Source organism: Mastomys coucha, unplaced genomic scaffold, assembly GCF_008632895.1.
Source record: "Mastomys coucha isolate ucsf_1 unplaced genomic scaffold, UCSF_Mcou_1 pScaffold9, whole genome shotgun sequence".
Classification (NCBI taxonomy): Eukaryota; Metazoa; Chordata; class Mammalia; order Rodentia; family Muridae; genus Mastomys; species Mastomys coucha.
In genome coordinates this window covers 19,924,232-19,944,925 of record NW_022196915.1, presented here as the reverse complement: position 1 = coordinate 19,944,925, position 20,694 = coordinate 19,924,232, and the positions used below count along the sequence as shown (strand labels likewise).

Here is a 20,694-nt window from a genome sequence, read left to right as displayed (position 1 = left end):
AAAAAAAAAAAAAAAAAAAAAGCAAACCCCACCACCTATGGCCACAAAAGGCCCTCTATACAGGAATCTGAGGGCACTGGCTATTGACTGGTCCTGCATTTACATACTCAAGGGAGCCACTTAAGCGGCCCTTCAGGGTACAAAGATCAGCTTCTCTGGGGTTAAGGGAAGCGAGCAACCCTCTGCTCTCCACATTCCTGCAGTGCACACCCTCACGGAAGGCTGCTTCTTGGACGCATCTGGGGGACTGCTCTTTGCTTCTCCCACATTCTTCCTGCTACAAGTACTGTAGTGAACTACTCTGCACCAGACATGGGAACTCTCAGGCCAGAGGCCCTGCTGGAGTCCTGAGCATTCAGAGTTGACGAGAGCAGCAGGACCCCACCTCCCAGTCGGCTGGCTGACTGCAGGTCTGTCTTCCCTGACCCCACAAGCTCCAGGTTGGCCTTTCTTGAAAGGCCTGATTTTTCAGCGTGTTGGTGTGTTCCATCCTTCCTCCACAGGGGCAATGCAGGTACTGTTATTTGAATATGTTGTCGGAAGGTTCATTTGCTGGAAATGTATCCCCCAAATGTGAATGAATGGTGTGTGTATCTGGAGGCAGAGCTTTGGGAGATTATTAGAATTAGATGGGGTTGCGGGGTGGGACCCTGGGATGGGATTAGTGACTTCATAAGAAAAGGATGAAGGGCCAGGAAGAGGCTTAGTCAATCAAGTACCTGCTGTGTAAGGCTAGGACCTGAGTTCGATCCCCAAAATCCACATATCAGCTAGACACAGTTCTAATTCCAGCACTAAGGGGGAGGTTGAGGCAAGAGGGTTTGGGGCTTGCGGGCCGGCAAATCTATTAGAATCTATGAGCTTTGGGTACAGTGAGAGACCCTGTATCAAAGAATAAGGTAGAGAACAAATATTGAAGACATCCAATGTCAACCTCCACACATGCATGCCACCCATGTACACACATGTACACAAACATAAAATGGAAGAGCAACATAGGCTAGAGCAAGCATACTCCCTCTGTCTCACCATAAGTTGCCTTTACCATGCAGGATGCTGCGTAAGATGCTGTGTGAGGTTCTAAGCAGAGGTTGAACATGGTAGTCACGCACTGTCATGTGTCAGTGTCAATTAGGATTCTTGGTCATCAACCTGACCTCATCTGGAATTAACTAAAACCTTCACATGGGAGGCATACCTGTGGGAGATTTCAATTAATTTGAAGTAGAGAGATCCATTTCTAATCTGGATCTTTGAGGTGGGAGGACACACCTCTAACCTGGGCCACACCTGCTGCTGGAAGCCTGTGTAAGGACATGGAAAAGGAAGCTTTTATTCTTTGCCGGCTTGCTCTTGCCTTCCTAGCAAGTCCATTCCTTCACTGGCATCAGAGCCTACTTCTTTGGGATTCCGGCATATACTGAAGATGAACTGAGACATCCAGCCTGGTGAACTGAGCTGCTGCTGGATTCGTGAACTTTCCTTTCACAGACCGACATTGTTGCCATAGCTGTACCATAGCCTGTAAGTCACACACACACACACACACACACACACACACACACACACACACGCACACACGCACACACGCACACACGCACACACACACACACACACACACACACACACACAGAAAGAGAGAGAGAGAGAGAGAGAGAGAGAGAGAGAGATTCATTCTATAAATTCTTGTACTCCAGAGAACTTATAACCCTAACTAAAGCCTTCCCAGTCTCCAGAACTAAGAGCTAAATAAATACTGTTACCCACTCACTGTACAACACTCAGTTATAGCAAGCTCCTGAAGAGACTCTAGCCAGCTCGAGCGTGCTGAGCATGGCTCTGGCAGGCCTTGCTCTTTTCCCCGATTCCCTCTGCCTTGCTAAAAACCGTTAGATCACATTCCTAAAGCTAGCCACCAAGGTCTATTCCCTTATTTGGACACTTCCTCCTCTCGAGACTGACTACCAAGGTCCAACTATCAAAGTATTGAACTCCAGCAATCAGAAGCCACCTTTGGCTCACCTAATTAACATGTCCAATTAAAAGTAATCCACCTCATACTGACATGGGGTTTTCCCCTTTACCTTAGGAAACTGCTATTTTCCTGTGTCAAGTCTGTCTTCTGTCTATCCAGTATCTATCCACTCTGGAACAAATACCACTTCTCCCTCTCTCTTCTCCCTCTACCTTGTTTCCTTCCTCTTCTTCCTCTTCCTTCATCTCCTGTCTTTGTCTCTTGTTTCCTGCTCTCTGTCTCTCTGGGGCAAATATATCTCTTTTGTGCTGAGACCTTGGTCTTGGGGGTCCTGAGCCCCTACTTTTCCTTTCACCTCCAAAACAGACTAAGGGTAGCTTTCCCGTCCACCAAGCACCTGCTTCATGCTAGGCACTGCCCCGTCTGAAGCTCTTAAGGACTCTCAGATCATGTCGATCAATGAGGCTCAGGGCAATGAGTGGTGTGCACAGCTAAGAAGCAGCAGATACTCCAAGTGAGCCTCTTAGATGCCTGCATCTCTACCCCTTCCCCCAAGCCACAAAAATTTCAGGATGAATCCCAGAGGCCCCAGTTGGTGCTGCAAGCAGAGTGATTATTATAGCATGGCAGGAAGCACTGGGCAGAGAGGAGTGCCAGGAAGACTGAGGCCCCACTGTGGGAGAACAGTGGGAAAAGGGGCTGGGCCATCTTAGTTGCAGTTCATAAATGTGTGCTGAGGACTCCGAGGTCAGAACAACTGGTGTCTCAGGCAAGGTGCAGTGTTGAGGACAGGAGCCATTCCCAAGTCCACTGTGGTACAGAGGGTTGCCATAATATGTACCCACACACGGCGTGACTTAAAACAACAGACACTGTGAGAGACCTGAAGAGCAGAGATCTACAAGATGCCATCAGGGCCTGCAGCCTCTGCATCTCTAGGGAAGCTCCTTCCTCGTTTCCCACAGCCTCGTGTGGCTTCTGACCTTCCTTAGCATTCTTTGGTTTGTAGGCTGCAGTCTCTTTCCCCACTCCCCACAGGTTTTCTGTCCCTGTGTCCCCTGCCTCCCCACAAAGATTCCAGGCACTGGATTTAGGGCCTGTCCAGCTAGGATTCAGTTCAGTTTATTGCATATGTAAGCACCCTACTTCCAAATAAGGTCAGACTAAGGTGCCAGTGGGCAGGAATTCTGGGGGACACTGTCTGGCTGGGACAGCAACCTCCCTCCCTCTGCCACTGTGGCCCTCATGTCCATTTGTCTAAAGTCAGCAGGAATGTTGGATGTTAGGTTGAAGAAGGTCTCAATCTGCTACTGTCTTTCTGGAAATTCCAGTCAATTCCTGACATTCTCATACTCCAGAACAATGCTGCTCCCTCTGAAAATGTTAAATTAGTAGTATTTTTTTTTTTCAAAATTACAATCACTCACACTTGGGCATACACTGCAGGAGATGCTTGGACCTAGTTGAAAAGCACATGGTTAGAAAGGGACTTTCCCTGTGGGGGTCTATACTGCTATAGGTAAAATCTTCTGTTTCAAAAAAGACATCTCATGAGCCAAACAAAATATGTCTGCAGGCCAAAATCAGACACCGGCAATGAGCCCTGGCACGAAGCTCAGCTTGTAGCTTTAGAGCTATGCTCCATTTCTGGTTACCATTTGTCACCTCCTGCACCCTCTCTGTTCCTCTGTGGTTGCTCCTTCCTGGCGTCATTGAGGCAAATATCTTTTGAAGGCCACACCCCAGGCTCTGAGTGTTCTGATTGAGTTCCTGCCTAGCAGAGCTCGTGGATGGATTTGAGGCTGTTTTGTTCCAAGTACTGTTTTCCAAACTCCTGAAACATGAAGCATTCATGACCCCCGGTGGTCTAGGTGCGGCCCGGGGATCAGCATTTCCAACAAATTCCCTGGTGATATTGATGGAGCTGACCCACTGACCAAGCCCAGAGGAAGAGTCTAAAGAGCAGCCTAGCCCCTGAGTGCCTGGACTAAAGCTTCCTAGACAGAGGACCCCGAACATGGGCCCCTAGGGTAACCTGGGTCATCCAACCCCCATCTATTAATCCTCTGCCACCTTCCTTCCACATTCGAAATTTATCTAGGGCTTTATATACATCTTCACTTTGAGCTGGCATTTTGACACAGCTCCTCCATATACCAGCCTCCAAGCTTGGCACCCCGAGGGCTTTGTCCACAGTCCTTGCTATCCCAAGGCTGTAGTCTCCATCACTGGCCCCCTGCTAAGAGTGGTATCCTGGAGGGGGGTCTCACCTGGACTGGAGCCTCACTTTGTACTAGTCATGGAACTTTGAAACAGTGACCGCTCTGTGCCTCAGTGTCCACATCTACAGAGCACAAGTGTGCTCCCCATTCACAGCCGTGTCGGGATACATGTCACTGTGCCTGCTTGTGAGGTGCTGTGTGGCCGTGCGAGTTCCTGTCAGTCAAATGGCACTTCTTTGGGTAGGGGAAACGTAAAACCTGCCCACTAGCCGTTCTGTAAATTACAATTTACTGTCAACCATAGGTCCCCCTCTGTGCTATCAAACATTCAAAGTTATTTCTCTCCTCCAGTCACACCCTTGCCTGCACACTGTCCCAGTACAAGGTGGGAACTCGCTTCCACTCTCTTTCTACAGAAAACCTCTGTCACTTTAAGAACCTCCTACTATTTGTGTCCTGCAGAAATGTGAGTTAGGATAATCAAGTCATGTGTTGCCCTAGTAACAAAGCCAATGACACTTGAAGGGACAGCAGATGGCCTCTCATCCTGTCACTCAGCAAACACTTAACCAGACCAGGTCTTCATGGAGGACCAGACACACAAAGGCAGGCACATTTGTGCCTCACATAGGTGTCTACGAAGTCAGGAAGTGTCAACTAAACTGTAATATTATACAGTGTGGATATCTAGACAGCCAGGCTGTCCAGGTAATAGCTCTGGTGGGATAATAAAGGCAACCTCCAACCATTGTACAATGTATTTTTAGTAGACACTTAGGGATTATGAATGCTGTGTGGCCTTCCATCACAATGTGTGGCAACAGAACACGGTAACTGCTGGCCACTTCTTTGGGTTGAAGATATTCACAACCTCTCTACTAACTATTTTGGTTATTCACCTAATTGTTGTCATCGACAGTTCCTCTCTTGTGCTATCAAACATCAGAAATTATCCCTTCTATCAAACTGGACCCTTGTCCTCCCAACTCTTTCTCCAGCCCTCCCCACCTTCTACCAAGCAGTATTTTATTTCCCCTTTCTTTGAGATCATCTTTTTAGCTTCCACAAAGTAAGGACACACTTATTTTACTTTACTTGATGATCTCTGGTCCCACCCATGTTGCTATAAGGACAGGATCTCATTCTTTCACGGATGTGCTTTCTGATTGGCCTACTCAAGAGAAATGGCTGATGTCCAGTCATCTGATAGAGACCATGACCTCCATGTGTAAGGCTGAAAGTGAAGGTCTTTTCCCATGGTACCCTACCCTGTAAAAGGAGATTCTAGCTGAAGGTCTCCAACACACTGCAGTGGGATTTGAGTGCGAGCAGAGACCCTTGAGGAGCCATCTCTGCAGGTCATGTTGAGCAATGCTCAGCCACAAGAACCACAGAGCTGAAGTTACTGGCCCAAGGTTTCCCAGTTAGTGACCAGTTAGTGACTGGAGAGCTGCAGTCTGTGTCAGGTCTGTCTGAGTCCAGCTTCCTCATCACATATACACCCCTCCATTTCCCTCCTTCTCATTCTGAGTGTCTTGTGGAATACCTAGTCTCTGCCAGGAGGCACCCTGTACTCCTCCTCCTCGGGCTCAAGCTGTCCAGTGTGGCTTCTATAAACCTAGAGCTGCCAGCATCCCAATGCAGCTAGGGTCCTGTGCGGACTGGACTGGGCCTAACAACATTCATCATCAGTGGGGCCCCACCCCTCTCCAAGGTTCTATTGGTAGTTAGTAGCTGGGGGCTACTGATCCTCACCCCAATTCCTGCCACCACCCATGCTCATACAAGCAACCCTAATAAAACTCAGTGGGTCCCACAGAACCCGAGGAGTAGGAGGGGGACTGTTGGGAAGAAGAAGGGTTCCAGAGGGGGAAGAGGGGGCTGCTGGAGAGAGCATAGGGAATGAAAGCAATTGAAATCAACCATATCAATGTATGGTTATGTATGAAGAAAAGAAATACTGAAATTTGAGTGTCCGAATTGAAAAGTGTCCAGAGTAAAAAGTACTCATTAAATTTAGAAAGAAAATTAAAAATATTTCAGTTGTGTCTAGAGGTTGATAGAGGACATGCTAGTGTGTTCCAGGCTCTACATTCATCTCCAGTCCCTGGACCCCCTCCCCACTATTTTACTAATGTTGGGGTAGTAACACTTGGGATCTCGTGGGCTGCATAAAGCACATTGTTAAAAATACTTTTTACCTGGCATTATTCAGTTTCTTCTTTTGTGGATGGTGGTTCCTAGCAAGCAAGTTAGTCACCAACCACAACCTGCTTATGGCTATGGCTCCCAGGGACACTTCCCCAAAGGACACCCTTGGGAGTTTCCTACACCAGCTCCTGTATGTAGCTGAGAGAGTTTGAGCCAAGAGAGTAGGAGGCCAGACTAAGAAGCAGGAAAGTGCAAGCAGCCACTCTAGAATTTGCTGATTCTTCCACACTTGCTGGTGGGAGTTTCTGACTTCATTTTTAGAAAGGACCCAGCCTCTGGTGCTCTTCAGGCAAGCTCTGCGGGACTGCACAGGGTGGAGCTGAGATGCAGGCTGGCTGGTACCAGGTGCGGAGATAGAACCGTATCAGTCTCCCTCCCTGCTCAGCCTGCCGCAGTGATCAGGGCTGTTTCTGGCATGTCAGACACACAGTATCACTCTCCTGCAGAGTAATCCTGGTGCTGGCTCCCTTTCAAGGTCAGGTCTTAGAGATAGTGGATTCCAGACCTCTGATATACTCCAAACTGCTGGCTGGATCAGAACAGGCAGCTCTGAACGCTAGGCTGGTGCACAACTCTTAGCATTCAACCTCCCCAGAACAGGGCATGCACCACCATGACCCCAGCACAGCTCCTGACCCCTGGGCAGCCCTGCGGCCCAGTCCTTCCATACAGCTCCCAGTATCTGGCTGATTCTGTGTGGTCCTATAGCTTTCTTATCAATTCTTCCTCTGCAGGCGTTAGCTAGAGTTAGCATTTGATACCTGCCCTGGGACCTCCTATGAAGTATGCTGAGCAATGAAGACTTGAGACCCTGGTTAGTTACCTGGCTGAAAGCCCAGGGTTCTGGTCTACATCCATCAGCTCACTTGCCTCCCTATGGGAAGCATCATGTGAATACTGCGAGAGAGAAGTTAGCAAGGAGTTACAGTACTTTACTGGCTACTTAATTCATGAACATCTCATGGGTATGGCCTACACAGTGCCTTAGCACTCTCAGTCTAGTATGCCAAAGCAGAACCCCCACTCCTTGACTCTTTCTTGTGGGTTTAGAGGGAGGCCTAAACGGGGCTTAGAACCAGACACTCACGATGCCAAGAACTCCTCATAAGATCAAGTGTACAAAGATGGGAAGGACAAGGTTTACCAGAATACTGCTGGGGTAAGAGAAAAGTCTACATAGAAGATGCAGAGCTCTCCCCCCGACACACACAGAGTTCAGCCCTTGGGGGGGGGGTGTTACCTAGCTCCTTCAGGCCTCAGAGAGCTAATCAGAGACAGGGCTCTGGTCTTGAGCTAGCTCAAGGTGTAACTCCTCCAGCCTCTGGCTCTGGGATTCTAGCAAATGACGGAGCTTGTTGGAATGGAGGTTCCTCACCTGTAATTGTGGGATCCATCAAATTCCACTATTCACTTACTGGGTATTTTGGAATAAAGGAGTTAGCACAGGTTAGTCCTGGGGCTAGTGATATTAGCATGGCAAGTGCTTAGCCTTCAGATAAAGGATGCATGCACACAATAACTTAGTTCTCTGCACCCATATCCTGGTCTACAACCTCAGAAACCCAGCAGCTATCATGTATGAATCATATAGAAGTCATCTTAATTCTGTTTCTGAGCTCTACCCTCCAGTACTAGCCAGTACTAGGAAGACGAGAGGGCTCCCCTTTTCTGTGGTGCAGCTTCCAGGCAGAGTTCAGAAAAGGACTACAGGTTTTGGACCCAGGTGGTCATCTGGTATTTTCACCTGCAGCCATCTAGAATCTAGAGCTCTCTCTCTCTCTCTTCCCCCCTCTCTATCTCCCCTCTCTGTCTCTCTCTGTCTCTCTCTGTGTCTCTGTCTCTCTGTCTGTCTGTCTGTCTGTCTCTGTCTCTCTCTGTGTCTCTCTGTTTGTCTCTGTCTCTGTCTTGTCTCTGTCTGTCTGTCTGTCTCTCTCTCTCTCTCTCTCTGTCTCTGTCTCTGTCTCTCTCTCTCTGTCTCTCTTTCTGCCTGCTTGACTGCATTGCATCTGCCTGGGTCAGGACCCTGATGCCTGCCCTATAGTCAGCTAACTTCACGTCCTCTTCCTGTGGCACTGCCAGGAGAACGGTGTCTACCCTCTCTTTCCTTCTCCACTACAGATTTGGTTGGGAGAGGGGCACAGCTGGGGCACCAGTGCCTTCTGAGGAAAGGGGACCAAGGCAACTTTCTGCTTCTAGTGGTAAAGGCAAACAAACTGGCATCTCTAGATGAATCCCACCTTCCTCTTCCTCTGTGGTTAGTAATTACTGCTACTAAAATATGGGTCACAGCTTTAAGTACTGAACTACAGCATTCTGCTCTGGTTCACTACCCATTAGTCTTCCTTCAGTCCTTTCTTGAAGATTGGGTCTCTTAGTCACCATTCTAGGAGGCAGCTGCAGGCAGATCTCTGAGTTCTAGCCTGGCTTACAGAGTGAGTTCCAGGACAGCTAGGCTACACAGAGAAGCTGTCTCAAAAATTATCATATCTCTATCTATCTATCTATCTATCTATCTATCTATCTATCTATCTATCTATCTATCTATCTATCTGTGTGTGTGATATCATATATATGATAAAACACACACACACATACCAATAGCAGTTAACCTGATATAAAGAATCTATGATGCATGGAAAAGGAGGTATCGACTGCATTTATTTTCTTTGTACTTCCTCTGGTAGCCTCATATCCTGAGAGTTCCAATAGTGGCCCTCTCTCCTCTCTTCTTTCTGGGCTCTAGGGTCAATGATCTCAGGGAGGCTTCACATTCTGTATAACTTAGGAAAAAGATGCTTTGAGCCAAGTTGCAGTCAGTGTCCCATTTGCATCAGGCTTTAATTTGGTTCTCCTTGCCTGGTCACCATGAAAACTCCAGAGGCCAGCTGTAGTGACTCATGCCTTTAAGCCTAGCACTCAGGAAGCAGAGGCAAATGCATCTCTATGAGTTTGAGACCAGTCTGGTCTACATAACCAGTTTTAGGCCTGTCAACAAAATAAGACCCCATATCAACACCCCCACCAAGCTACATATTAGGCAATCCAAGCAAGACCAAAAGTGCTGGCAACCACACTTTTCTGCTCTCCTGAATTTAGTAAGCGGTGACCTGCATGCTATGTATATCGACTAAGTGGGCATGGAGCCATGTACCACAGCCAGATGATAGGAGCCCTGCACTCATTTCCCCAGTGACACTGTCCTCTTATACCTTGCTGGACCTGTGGTTCTCCTTCTCTTTGAAGCCCAGCTGAAAGGGTTGCTTGGATACTGCAGCACATGAGTGGTGATAGCATTGACAAGTTTGTCCACTAGGTGGCACTCACACCATTGCTTTTCTTCATTTTAAATCGTGTTTATAGCTGTCACTTTCCATAGGATTGAAGGCGGCAATAGGAACTATGAATTAAACTTAGACGATCATCCTAAGAATGATCACATCTCCAAGGGTTGTCAAGTTTTCCTCCTTAGGTGATGAGGGTACCCAGTGCAGAACGAGTGGCTGTGCCAGGCTCAGAACACTGTCAATGAGTCTGTTCTTTCTCCTCTCCTGCCATTGATCCCAGAGGCACTGGATCCAGGCTTCAATATCAGGTGTCTTTCTGTCTTTTTCACTTCTCTGTGCCTAAGACCTATCACTCAGGTACCCTCAGAATGGTGGGGAAGCCCTACCCATACAGATCACCCCTCTCCTACCCAGACTTTTCATGTGCTTCAGTGCTGGGAGATGCCAACATGGGCCCTCACAGCCATACTTCCTGTTTCTGTCCCCAGGTAATTAGTCTCACCCTACTAAATAAGTCATTTACCTTGTCTCAAGCTCAGGATGATAAGTAATGTCCCCTGATTCTTTAAGGGCAGAGACTGTGCCCTGCTCTCACCAGGGCCTCTGGAGGCCAGCTCAAGATCAGACACATACCACAGGTCACTGGGACTGGAGTGAGGAGGCTCCTTGAGCTTCCTATGGTGGCTCTTGTTTCAAGTGGGGTCACTCAGCCTTCCCTTTTTTTGTTCCTTCCTTCTTTGTCCATGCTGACCTCAAAATGGTAATACTCCTGCCTCAGCTCTGTCATAGTGGAAATTATAGTGCTTATTGCCATTCTGGACCCTAACTTTATTATTATTCTTCCTTTTCTAGCCACAAGGCCCCTGTCTGGAGCCTCTGTTGGAAACTAGTCACATAAAGCTCAACCTGAGACAGGTTGACTTAGGAGGAACAGGTTCCCTTTCTGCCAGCCGTTTGACCTCAGATGGTTCACCTAACATCTCTGGGCTGCCACACCTTCACGGACTATAATAAAGGGAGTGGAATATTTGTAGCTGTAGCCAAAATCTCCTGAGTGCTTGGGACTAGGTTGGTAAGGAAGTCTCAAGACTGCAGAGCCCCTGGAGAGAGGGGAGGAAAGAGAGCTACCCCAGGGCCTCCATCAGCACTGAATGTGCTGTGCCTGGGGCCCAAGGGGTCCCTTACCCACTTCTTCTGCTTTTCCAGAGTGGCCTCAGTACTTCTCTGCTTCTACCTGGGGTCTTAGGGAGAGCTGCGTAATAGAAGCGGTACAGTAGATATCCGCAGCTCTGAGAGCCACACAAATTGGGTGCTCAACCAGGCAATAGCTTCTGTGCTGGGAAAAGGGTCCGAGACCAAACCTCAAAGCTGAAGCATAAAAAAAATATAAGCATTTGGACAAGGCTCAGAATCAGGGACCCCGTGCTGGAGGGCAGCCTGTGAGGCTCGGGAAGCCAGGGGGGCTGTGTTTGGGCTTCCTGTGGTTGTAGGGTCTCCACTAAATCTCATGTTAAAATTTAACACACACACACACAAACACACACACACACACACACACACACACATACACTGTGGCATGTTAAAAGGTAAGCCCCAAATAAGCAATCAGGCCCAGAAGACTTTGCCTTCACTATGGACCTGTCATAAAAGCTAGGTAGCCTGCATCTTCTTGGCATCACTTTCACCATGTGATGCTTTGCAATACCTTGGGGTTCTGCAGGTTCCTTGTTGTTGGAGGCACAAAGGTCCTTGAGCCCACAGATCACTCAGGAAAGGTAGGAATGTTAAACATACAGGGCCTCTTCTCAAGGAGGAGATACAATGCTGCTTTTTCTGCCCACAAGGCTGGGAGTGGAGGCAGACCTCACCCACCTTTTGCTATAGATTCAGACCTCACCCACATTTCCCAGGATGGTTAGTCCAGGCTTCTACCTCCCTAGATCTTTACCCATCCTGAGAGGAGATGCCACATGTACTCGATGGTTGGCTGACTTGTGTGCTATCTCGGTGGGAGACCACACTAGGCTCTATGCCTTTTAGCTGTAGAACCCACCCTCATGGTTACACGTACTTTGAAGAGCAGTTTCTATGTAGTCACACTAAGCTTTATTGTGAACTTGGAATTGGAATTATTGTTGCCTGGAAATTTTTTTCCCAAATTGTACTGTTGTTTTAAATATGCTGACAGTGAGCCACCTGGCACTAGACTCCCCGAAGTCTGATCCAGGTTGATGAAGTCAATCTGAACTGGGTCATTTTCATCTCTTCGAGGGTTCGCTTCCCTACCTGGATCCCTGCAGGGTCCCCTCATTCTGTGTAAGAGAAGATCCTTACTAGGTATAATCTCTTAAGCTTCAATCCCCTGGTCCCCAGAACCATGATCTGAATAGACTTTATTAGTTAAAATGTTTGTGTGCATATGTGTATATTCATATGTGTGTGCATGTATATGCATGTGCATGTATGTATGTGTACATATGCACATGTGTGTATGTATGTACAACATGTACATATGTGCACAAGTGTGTGAACTCAGGTGTGAACATGCCAGAGCATGCATTTGTGTGGAGATCAGAGGACAATTCTTCATGTCAGTTCTCTCCTGTCACCTTATGAGATCTCAAGATGGCACTCGGGTCATCAGGCTTGCTCGGAAGCACCTCTATCCCCCCAGCCATCTTGACAGCCCACTTGACAAATCTCCCAATCTGTGGAATTTAGGTGTGGCTACAGAAAACAGACTAAAGCAGAGCTTCAGCTCTTCTAGCTGGCCAGCTGTGCACCAGGGCCCAGTCACTGTTCTTTCTAATCTACAGGATCTGTTTCTGGGAAAGAGGAATAAAGCGGGGTTTGAGTATTGTGATAGGCAGAACAATGGCTCTCACAATGGCTCTTACAATGGCTCTTACTCCCAGAACCTTATAAATATATGATTTATGTGATAGGTGGAATAATAGGTCACCAAATATCTATCCCCCAGCTCTCAGGACCTTTAGAATATATTTTCTGTCTGTGACAAAAGACCTATCCTTCTAGGCAAAGAAATCCTTGCAAATAGCTCTGCCCTAGATTAGGAACACAGAACTTGTGAGCCTCTCCCCCAACTCATTCTTGGGGCATGTGTTCAGTGCCTTTCTCTCAATATGGACAGAGTGCACACTGAATTCCACTATGCACTCTGGCCTTGCCTGGCCAGCTGCTTCCCAGGCCCAGAGACTGCGAGGCTGAGCCTTACCTACCCCAGGCCTGTAGGTCCTTACTGCCCCAGGCAATAGGGCTTCCCTCTTCCCTACCTTCACTGCAGAATCTTTACTCATGTCTCACAGTAAAATAAGCCTTTATTTTCTTTTCTTGCCCAATGGAGTTTAATTCAACCATAAAGAAGAATTTAACTGGATCATTTGCAGAAAAATGGATAGAACAGAAGGCCACCATGTTAACTGAAATGACTCAAGCTCAGAAAAACAAATAATATGTTTTCTCTCATTTGTGGATCCTATGATTTTACATAGACATAGAAAATCATACACACACATACATATATAACATGCACATATCTACATATAAACAATATAAAATAGAAATGAGATTAGGGGGAAGGGGGAAGGCAAGGCCTTTTTCTATTTTGTGCCCCAAGCCCCACCTGCTTGCACTTTCTGAGTGCAGTTTTAAATCCAGGCCTGGGATTACAGTCATGTGCCACCACACCCAGCTGAAAAGTGTGTGTTTGTACTTTCACTCTACCTATGCCTCTCAGAATCCCCAGGATGGTGGCCTGCAGATCTTTGGCCCCAGCCTGGGCCCATCTTACCCCTTGGTAGACAGCGAGAGCCTGGTCATTTCCTCATAGTGTCTACTGCACCCCTCTGTGTTTGTAAAGGTACTGTATCACAGACTCTACCCATGGAGAATCTTAAACACTCAGTGGTTCCCAGAGGAAGCATCTTGTTCATGCTCCCACCCCCTATAATCATTCCTCCCATCACACTGGTGGTCTCTTTCCTCCAGTCTCTGTAACTGTCCTCAAATAACTCTGTCACAGACATTTTGGCCCATACGTAAGATGGGCCAGAAATGCCAGGGTTAACCCCAAAGGGTGTATCTCTCAAGACCTTGCAGGTGGAAGTTGGTGGGATGCCTCTAGCCACTCATTACCTGGGTAAGACAACTCTCAGGCCCACCCTGCACCATCTCAGATGGCCCCAAAGAGGCAGAGCCGGGTGTCATTGTATCAGACCATTCACTAACATAACACACCCTGGCAGGTCCATTCCCTGTGTTCTTTCTCGTGCTCTGGGGGACCACCCCTAGAATACAGTGGCCAGATCCTATCTCAGGCTGATTCTGGTGGAGGTCAAGGGAACTAAAATCCCTGGCAAAATGAGCCCTGCGGTGACAGGGGGCTCATGCGACAGACACATACTTAGCTTAGTAAGGACTACGTTGAACAACCTGGAACTGTAAAAGCCTTTTGTGTGTGTGTGTGTGTGTGTGTGTGTGTGTGTGTGTGTGTGTGTCTGCTAACAGGTCAATGGGTCCTGTAATTCTGCTTTGGGACTTATAATAAGCCTTATGATGGTCTTCTGTATTGGTTAACATTTAACCGTGACTTTATTTCCATATGTAGGTTTGTAGCCTCACCCTAAGGCAGTGGTTCTCAACCTGTGGGTCTCGACCCCCTGGGGGGGCAGGTCACAGATCAGGTATTTACGTTACTATTCGCAACAGCAGCAGAAACACAGTTATGAAGTACCAACAAAATGATTTTGTGGTTGGAGGTCACCAACACATGAAGAACTGCATTAAAGGGTTGTAACATTAGGAAGATTGAGATCCACTGCTCTAAGGCATTTTTGTATATTTGCTTCAGTGTATCATGAGTGTAAAAACCAACATTTTCTCTTATCCAAGAACTAATTATCCAAATAACAAGATTAAAATTTCTAATTCCTTCCTCCAGTTTTTCTAGCTTTGGCCTATATTTCTGCCTTAGCTTGGGGACAGTGTAAGCCCTCCTGCAAGAACTAGGATTCTGGGGGTAGGAGCAGAGTCATGCCCCAGTGGGGCCTCCAGGACCACCCCAGCACACATGGGACACAAGCACCCTCGGCCTACCTGGCGTAATCTCAAACAGGTGCTTTCCTGGGTCCTCAGGGTCTGGAAGAAGTTCAGCCACTTGTGTCCCTTGTAGAGAAATAAATCCCTGAAATGGAGACAAACATAAATAAGAAACTTGAGCCGGCTGGGAAAGGGCTCGTTGGAGTGGGGGGGTGGTGCTAGGACAGGGCCCAGCCCTTCTCCTGGCAAGGCAGGCTGGGTACCAGTGGGAAGGATGTGTGTCCTTTCTGCAGCACAGGACCAAGCACAGAGGACACCCTTTCCCATCTGTACATTCAGCTGGAGGGTGGGAGGGGTTCTTCCAACAAGGGGCCCAAGAGGGTGGACCAGGACTTCCCAGTGTAAGAGTGGGCAAAGCAAGACGGGTGGGGGGCAGGAGGACAGTGCTGGGTACTCCTGCTATTCCTCCCGCCCCTGCCCCCTTCCAAAGGCTCACTGTAGGATCCCATGTGTGGAGCATGAGGGGAGAGTCCTGGATGTGACATAGGGGACAGGCAGCACCCCAGGTCTATGTGAGTTCAATCTGCTATGGTCAGGCAGGATGAGGCTTCACTCATTTCTCATTTGATTTCATTTGTCTATTCACTTAATTATTAGGAAATTATCACTGCAGCATTGGGGATCTCATTCTCTAGGCCTGGGCTCTGCCACCAAGCTGCATTTTCAGCCTGATGTTTTATTTCTTTACTACAGAACAGGAGTCACCAACATGCACAAAGTCACAGCCTAGATAGTGCCTAGCATGTCCTTTGGAATCCATGATGTATTGGCTCCAGGACCCCCTTAGATGCTTTCTCTAAAGCTCAGTCTATAGGTCTGTATAATGGGATAGTAACCCTCACTTTACAGGTGAGTTCCATAAGCTAGATTTCTGCTTTGTAAGTCCTGCATGCGGTGTTGCTTCTCTCACCCACAGGCCAGCCAGAGCCAGCTTTACTCTCTGGAGGATTTCCTTAACGCCATGCATGCTCAGCTAAGTGGCTTGGCTACACACACCTCTATCCTCTCCATGGAAAACCTATTTTAAACTCCATTCCCACGGTCAGATCTTTGGGTTGAAAGCCTGGCTCAGCTTCAGATAAACCATGTCGCTTCTCTGTACCTCAGTTGCTTTACCTTCGAGCATCCTAAGAGTTTCTGAGCAGAAATGGATGAGTACCTGGGATGTCCTGAGCATAGGTCCTGGCACATAGTGAGAACAACTGTGTGTACTTGGTTTTGAGACATGGTCTCACCATGTAATTCTGGTTGATCTGGAACTCATCATGTAGACCAGGTTGACCTTAAACTCATAGAGATCTTTCTGCCTCTGTCTCCTGAGTGCCCATGATTAAAAGTGTGTACCATCATGCTGAGCTGAAAACTATGTAGCAAGCAAAGCTCTCTACTATGTCTTGGCTCCACACCAGCTGGGGAAACATATCCATGAGTCCACATTTGCTCAGGTGGGTAGCTCACCGTCTTTTTCACCATTTCCCATCTCTGTTTCTGTGCCCGCAAGTAGACACTCTGCTCTCAGGCCTGGACCATTTATTTTAGTGAACCCCATAATGTCCCCATGGGAAACTATACCTCCTGTTGCACAGATAAGGAAGTTGGGGTTGGGGGGGGGACGGAAAGGTGGAACATTAACCTGAAGCAGAGTCAAGTCTTTCTGGCAAGTCCTGGCCATAGCAGGGCAATGGGAACCTTATGCCTGCTGGCATCTGTGCTTCAGGGACATATGGAAATGCCTCTTCTCATTTAAGCAACATCAAGGCGGAATGGTATCTGTACCCACAGAGGCTTGCTCTAGGGAGATTATAGCAATAAGCCAGGGATCCAGCTGGTAATTGCTGTAACTGAATTACTGGTTGCATTCTTGCTAGGGAGCCTGGAGCTACAGGGAATAAATTAGGACAGCAGCCCCAGGATGGGAGAACGTGCTCATTAGAGGGCGTGGGCGAGGTCCCTCACTGAGTCTCAGCACATGCTGTTTCCGTAACTGACTCTGTGATGGGGTACTTTGCTGTGTGTTTTCCCTCTGCTTCAGGAACCGTCATCTGCACAATGGGAGTAACAGTATCTTCACTGACATCACTTTCTACCCAGGCTAGAAGGGAAAGCAGAAATAGCCTCTGTTGTGGGAAATGGTACTATGTTCCTGGCTCTTAAGCCTACATGATTGACGAGAAGCCCTGTGGGGCAGGTGCTGCTATTGCTCCCTCCCTGCACTAGAGGATGGGGTGGGGGAGGCAAAGGGCAGGCTCCCATCTCTGCTGCCTGCAAAGGCAAGCTGGGATCTGAGCTGTCACTTCCCATCCTGCTCCCTTTTGTGCGGCCGCTTCCCACCAGCTCAGCTCACTTCCAAGAAGCTCCTGTGGGAGAGCCAGACAGGGACTTTGGGATCCACAAGTCCCTTTGTACGCCAGGGAATCCCTGTGTGGCCCTGTCCCTGCAAGGGACCTTGACACCAACCTGTGGCTTCACCCAATACTGCACCTCTAACTTTCCCAAGGTCAGGACTGAAGCTTTGATCTGAGGGTCCGGGGGTGGGGCAGAGTGTGGTGGCCCCAAGAAGTCTGCTCTCCTGTTAGGTGGTGTGGTGTGTGTTAACCCTGTAGTGAGCTTATCTGTAAGGAGTCTAACAAAGAAACATTCCTGTGACAACCTTGACCAAGCTCCCTGGAACACAGAGGTCTGGGTTTGTGTGGTCTGACAATATAGAAGACAAAGCACCCAGTTTACATGTTTGCCATCCTCCATAGTACACAGGTCTCTTTCCTTCATGGCCAATTTCATGATGTCACTGAATATGGAGTTGGGAAAAGACTCACTCTAGTGTTTGCCTCATGGGGTCACCTCAGAGCACAGGGCATAGTCAATGAAGCCAGTTGAGAAGGAATGCAGATGAGATATGAATTCTCACCTTTGCTTTCACTACAATTCATTTAACTGAGGGGTCTGGGTGAGTTAATTGTGCATCACAGGTCTGTTTGTTCAGAGTAGTACCCTGAAGTCTTGAATTCCACAGTTCTGGAAAAAGTAGCTGAATCTGTATTTCTGCTTAATTTTCTGATGTTGGTGGCCCCAGCAATACGCTTTGAGACTTGCTGGTCTAGAGTAGTCAAGGGTAGGTACCTTTCCTATGAGTTTAGTCCTTACCTAAATTTGCTCCCCTGTAGAATAACTCCCTGGCCCACTATGGCAAGGCAGTGAGTTGTGATCTACTCTAGAGAGACGAGAAGGGCTTTGGTTGAAATTCTGTGTCCTAGACGTGCAAGTCACAGGAACAATGAGTATCCACTTCTATCCTCTCAGACAACGCCCCAGCCATAAAGTTTTTGGTATATTCCAGGGTGGAGTGTCTTAACGAGCATTAGCAAGGCCTTCTTAAAATAGTGTGGGGCAAGGTCCTGGGTGCTTAGGCTCTGGAAGGGGGTAAGCTCACGGTCTGCACTAGAGTGGCATCCCTTGTTGAAAGCCTTGTGGGCACACAGAGAGAGCACACAAGCTCTGAGGCCCTTCAACCTTTCCCTGGGTCTGAACTTATCATGAGCATTGGCTGTTGGGAAGTTTTCTCAGCCTGCAAGTCTGAGCTGCTGCTCCCTAGAGGTTGTAGCTGACTTTGCTCATCTCACCAGAACACCCAGAATGCCTGACCAATTCTAGAAACTACACTTCCCAGAGAACAGAGCTCTGGGAAGTAGGTAGGACAAGCCTGCTTTTGGGTGAGAATATATTTCATCGACAGCAGCAAATTAAAATGCTTACTTAAAAATCCATCATCTAGCCGGACATGGTAGTGCATGCATTTAATCCTAGTATTTTGTTAAGTAGAGGCGGGCAAATATCTGTTAGTTCAAGCCCAACCTGGTCTACATAGTGAGTTCCAGGACAGTCAAGAATACATAGAGAGATCCTGTTTCAACCCATCTCCCCAAATCCATCATCTATAGGATGTATTAAATGGAAACTCCAGAGCACAGCCAATGCCCACGATAAGCTCAGACCCAGGGAAAGGAGGAAGGCCCCTAGAGCTTATGTGCTCTTGCTGTGTGCCCACAGGCTTTCAACAAAAGATGCCACTATGAAAGAGAGACCAAAGGCGAGCAGTTTAGTGATGAGCCTCACTCCTTATCATGTTCCCTTACAATGGGGAACCTAGAGTGCAGTGTGACCCTTAGGGGCTATTTGAAATTCTGAAAGTCTGCTATACCAGATTCTGTGCCTATTAGTTATCTATTGCCATCCAACACACCCAAAACTTAGCCTAAAACTATAGTATTAGTTTATCAAATGGTTTCTGTAGGGCAGTAGTTTGGAGGCGGGTTAGTTGAGCAGTCAAGGCTTTTTAAGGAGACAGTGAAAATTCAGAGACCTGAAAACCTGAAGGAGACTATATGTTTTCCAGCTGGCTCATTCAACGAAGCTACAAACCAGACTCAGAGTCCTGAGGTACAAAATAGTGTGTGAGCGACAAACATGGCAGGGGGATTAACTATACTTCAGCTCTTCAGAGGAAAACATACTTAATGAGCTTGAGAACAGGAATGCAGAGAAAAGATAATTTTAAAAGGGGGTTACTTAAAAGATCCTACAGACAGAACTAAAAAAACCTTTTTATTAGTTTATTTTTATATACGTATTTATTGTGTGTGTGTCCATGTTGTGTGTGGAGGTCAGAAGAGAACTTGCAGACGTCAGCTCTCTGCTTCCAGAAAACTTACAGCTCTGATAAGCACTTTCAGTACAGTTGCAGGAACAAAATTAACATACAAATCAGTTACTTTTCTACATACAAACAATAAACTTGCTTAGAAACTGAAAAGAAAAAAAAAAACGTATTTCATTAGGCCATAACTTAACAATGTAAATCTGAGGGAGGAGCTAGAAGAGAGAAAGGAATGGGTAAAGGATGTGAGTGCCATGCACTCACCTATGAGTTCTTTGAATAAAAATTGTAAAGACCTAGGCATAAACCTAATCAAGAGATGGAGGACCTCTACGCTGAAGTGCTAAGACACTGAAAACATGGCCACAGAGACAGTTTGTTTGGTAAGTGCCTCCTGTGCAACCAGAACCCACATAAAAGCCAAGTGTGGTTCTATGTGCTTGCTGTCCAGTGCTGGGGAGGTGGAGACAGGAAGATCCCTGGGGCTCAATGGCCTGCCAGTCTATCTGAGTCAGCAAGTTTAGGTGTAGTGAGAGGACCCTGTGTCAAAACTGCATGCATGCTCACGTGTGTGTGTGCACACACACACACACACACACACACAAGATACTATAATATACACTGAAAATAGTGACGGTAAAAAGACTTTCCATGTTTCAGGATTAGCAAATTAGTTATCATATTGTGAAAATGGCTATCTTGCCAAAAGTGATCTATAGATTTACTGAAGACTCCATGAAAACTCCACTAATATTCTTCACAGAACTAGAGAAAAATTCCTGAGTTTATATAGAAGCACAGAAGATCAAGACCAGCCAAAGCAATCCTAAGCAGAAAGAGCAGTACTGAAGGAATCATAACACCTCGTCTCAAATTATACTACAGAGCCATAGTGACAGAGACAGTACGGTAATGGCATACCAACATACACCTAGGATAATGGAACAATCTACAAGGCCCTGAAGCAAACACATACAGCTACAGCTACCCAATTTTTGACAAAGCTGTCAAGCATATACGCTGGAAAAAATATCATGTATTCAACAAACAGTGCTGGCAAAATGGGATGCATATTCTTCTGCAGAAAAATAAACTTTGGTCCATATCTTTCATTCTGCATAAAAATCAATTCAAAATAGATTAGAGACTTTAATTTTGAAACCTGAAATGTTAAAACTTCTAGAAGAAAACACTTCAAAATATTAGTACAGGTGAGAACTTTCTGGGAAA

At 47.2% G+C, this 20,694-nt stretch overlaps 1 protein-coding gene across 5 annotated transcripts in view; it reads right to left on the bottom strand.

Annotated features, from left to right (window-relative positions):
* Arhgap22 (Rho GTPase activating protein 22) overlaps positions 1 to 20,694 on the bottom strand; it is a 153,005-nt gene that overhangs the window by 58,438 nt on the left and 73,873 nt on the right. For all 5 annotated transcript variants that reach the window (XM_031361769.1, XM_031361767.1, XM_031361772.1 and 2 more), the window contains exon 3: positions 14,808 to 14,895. In XM_031361769.1, the coding sequence (XP_031217629.1) occupies positions 14,808 to 14,895 (88 nt within the window). The remainder of the gene's footprint in view (positions 1 to 14,807; positions 14,896 to 20,694) is intronic.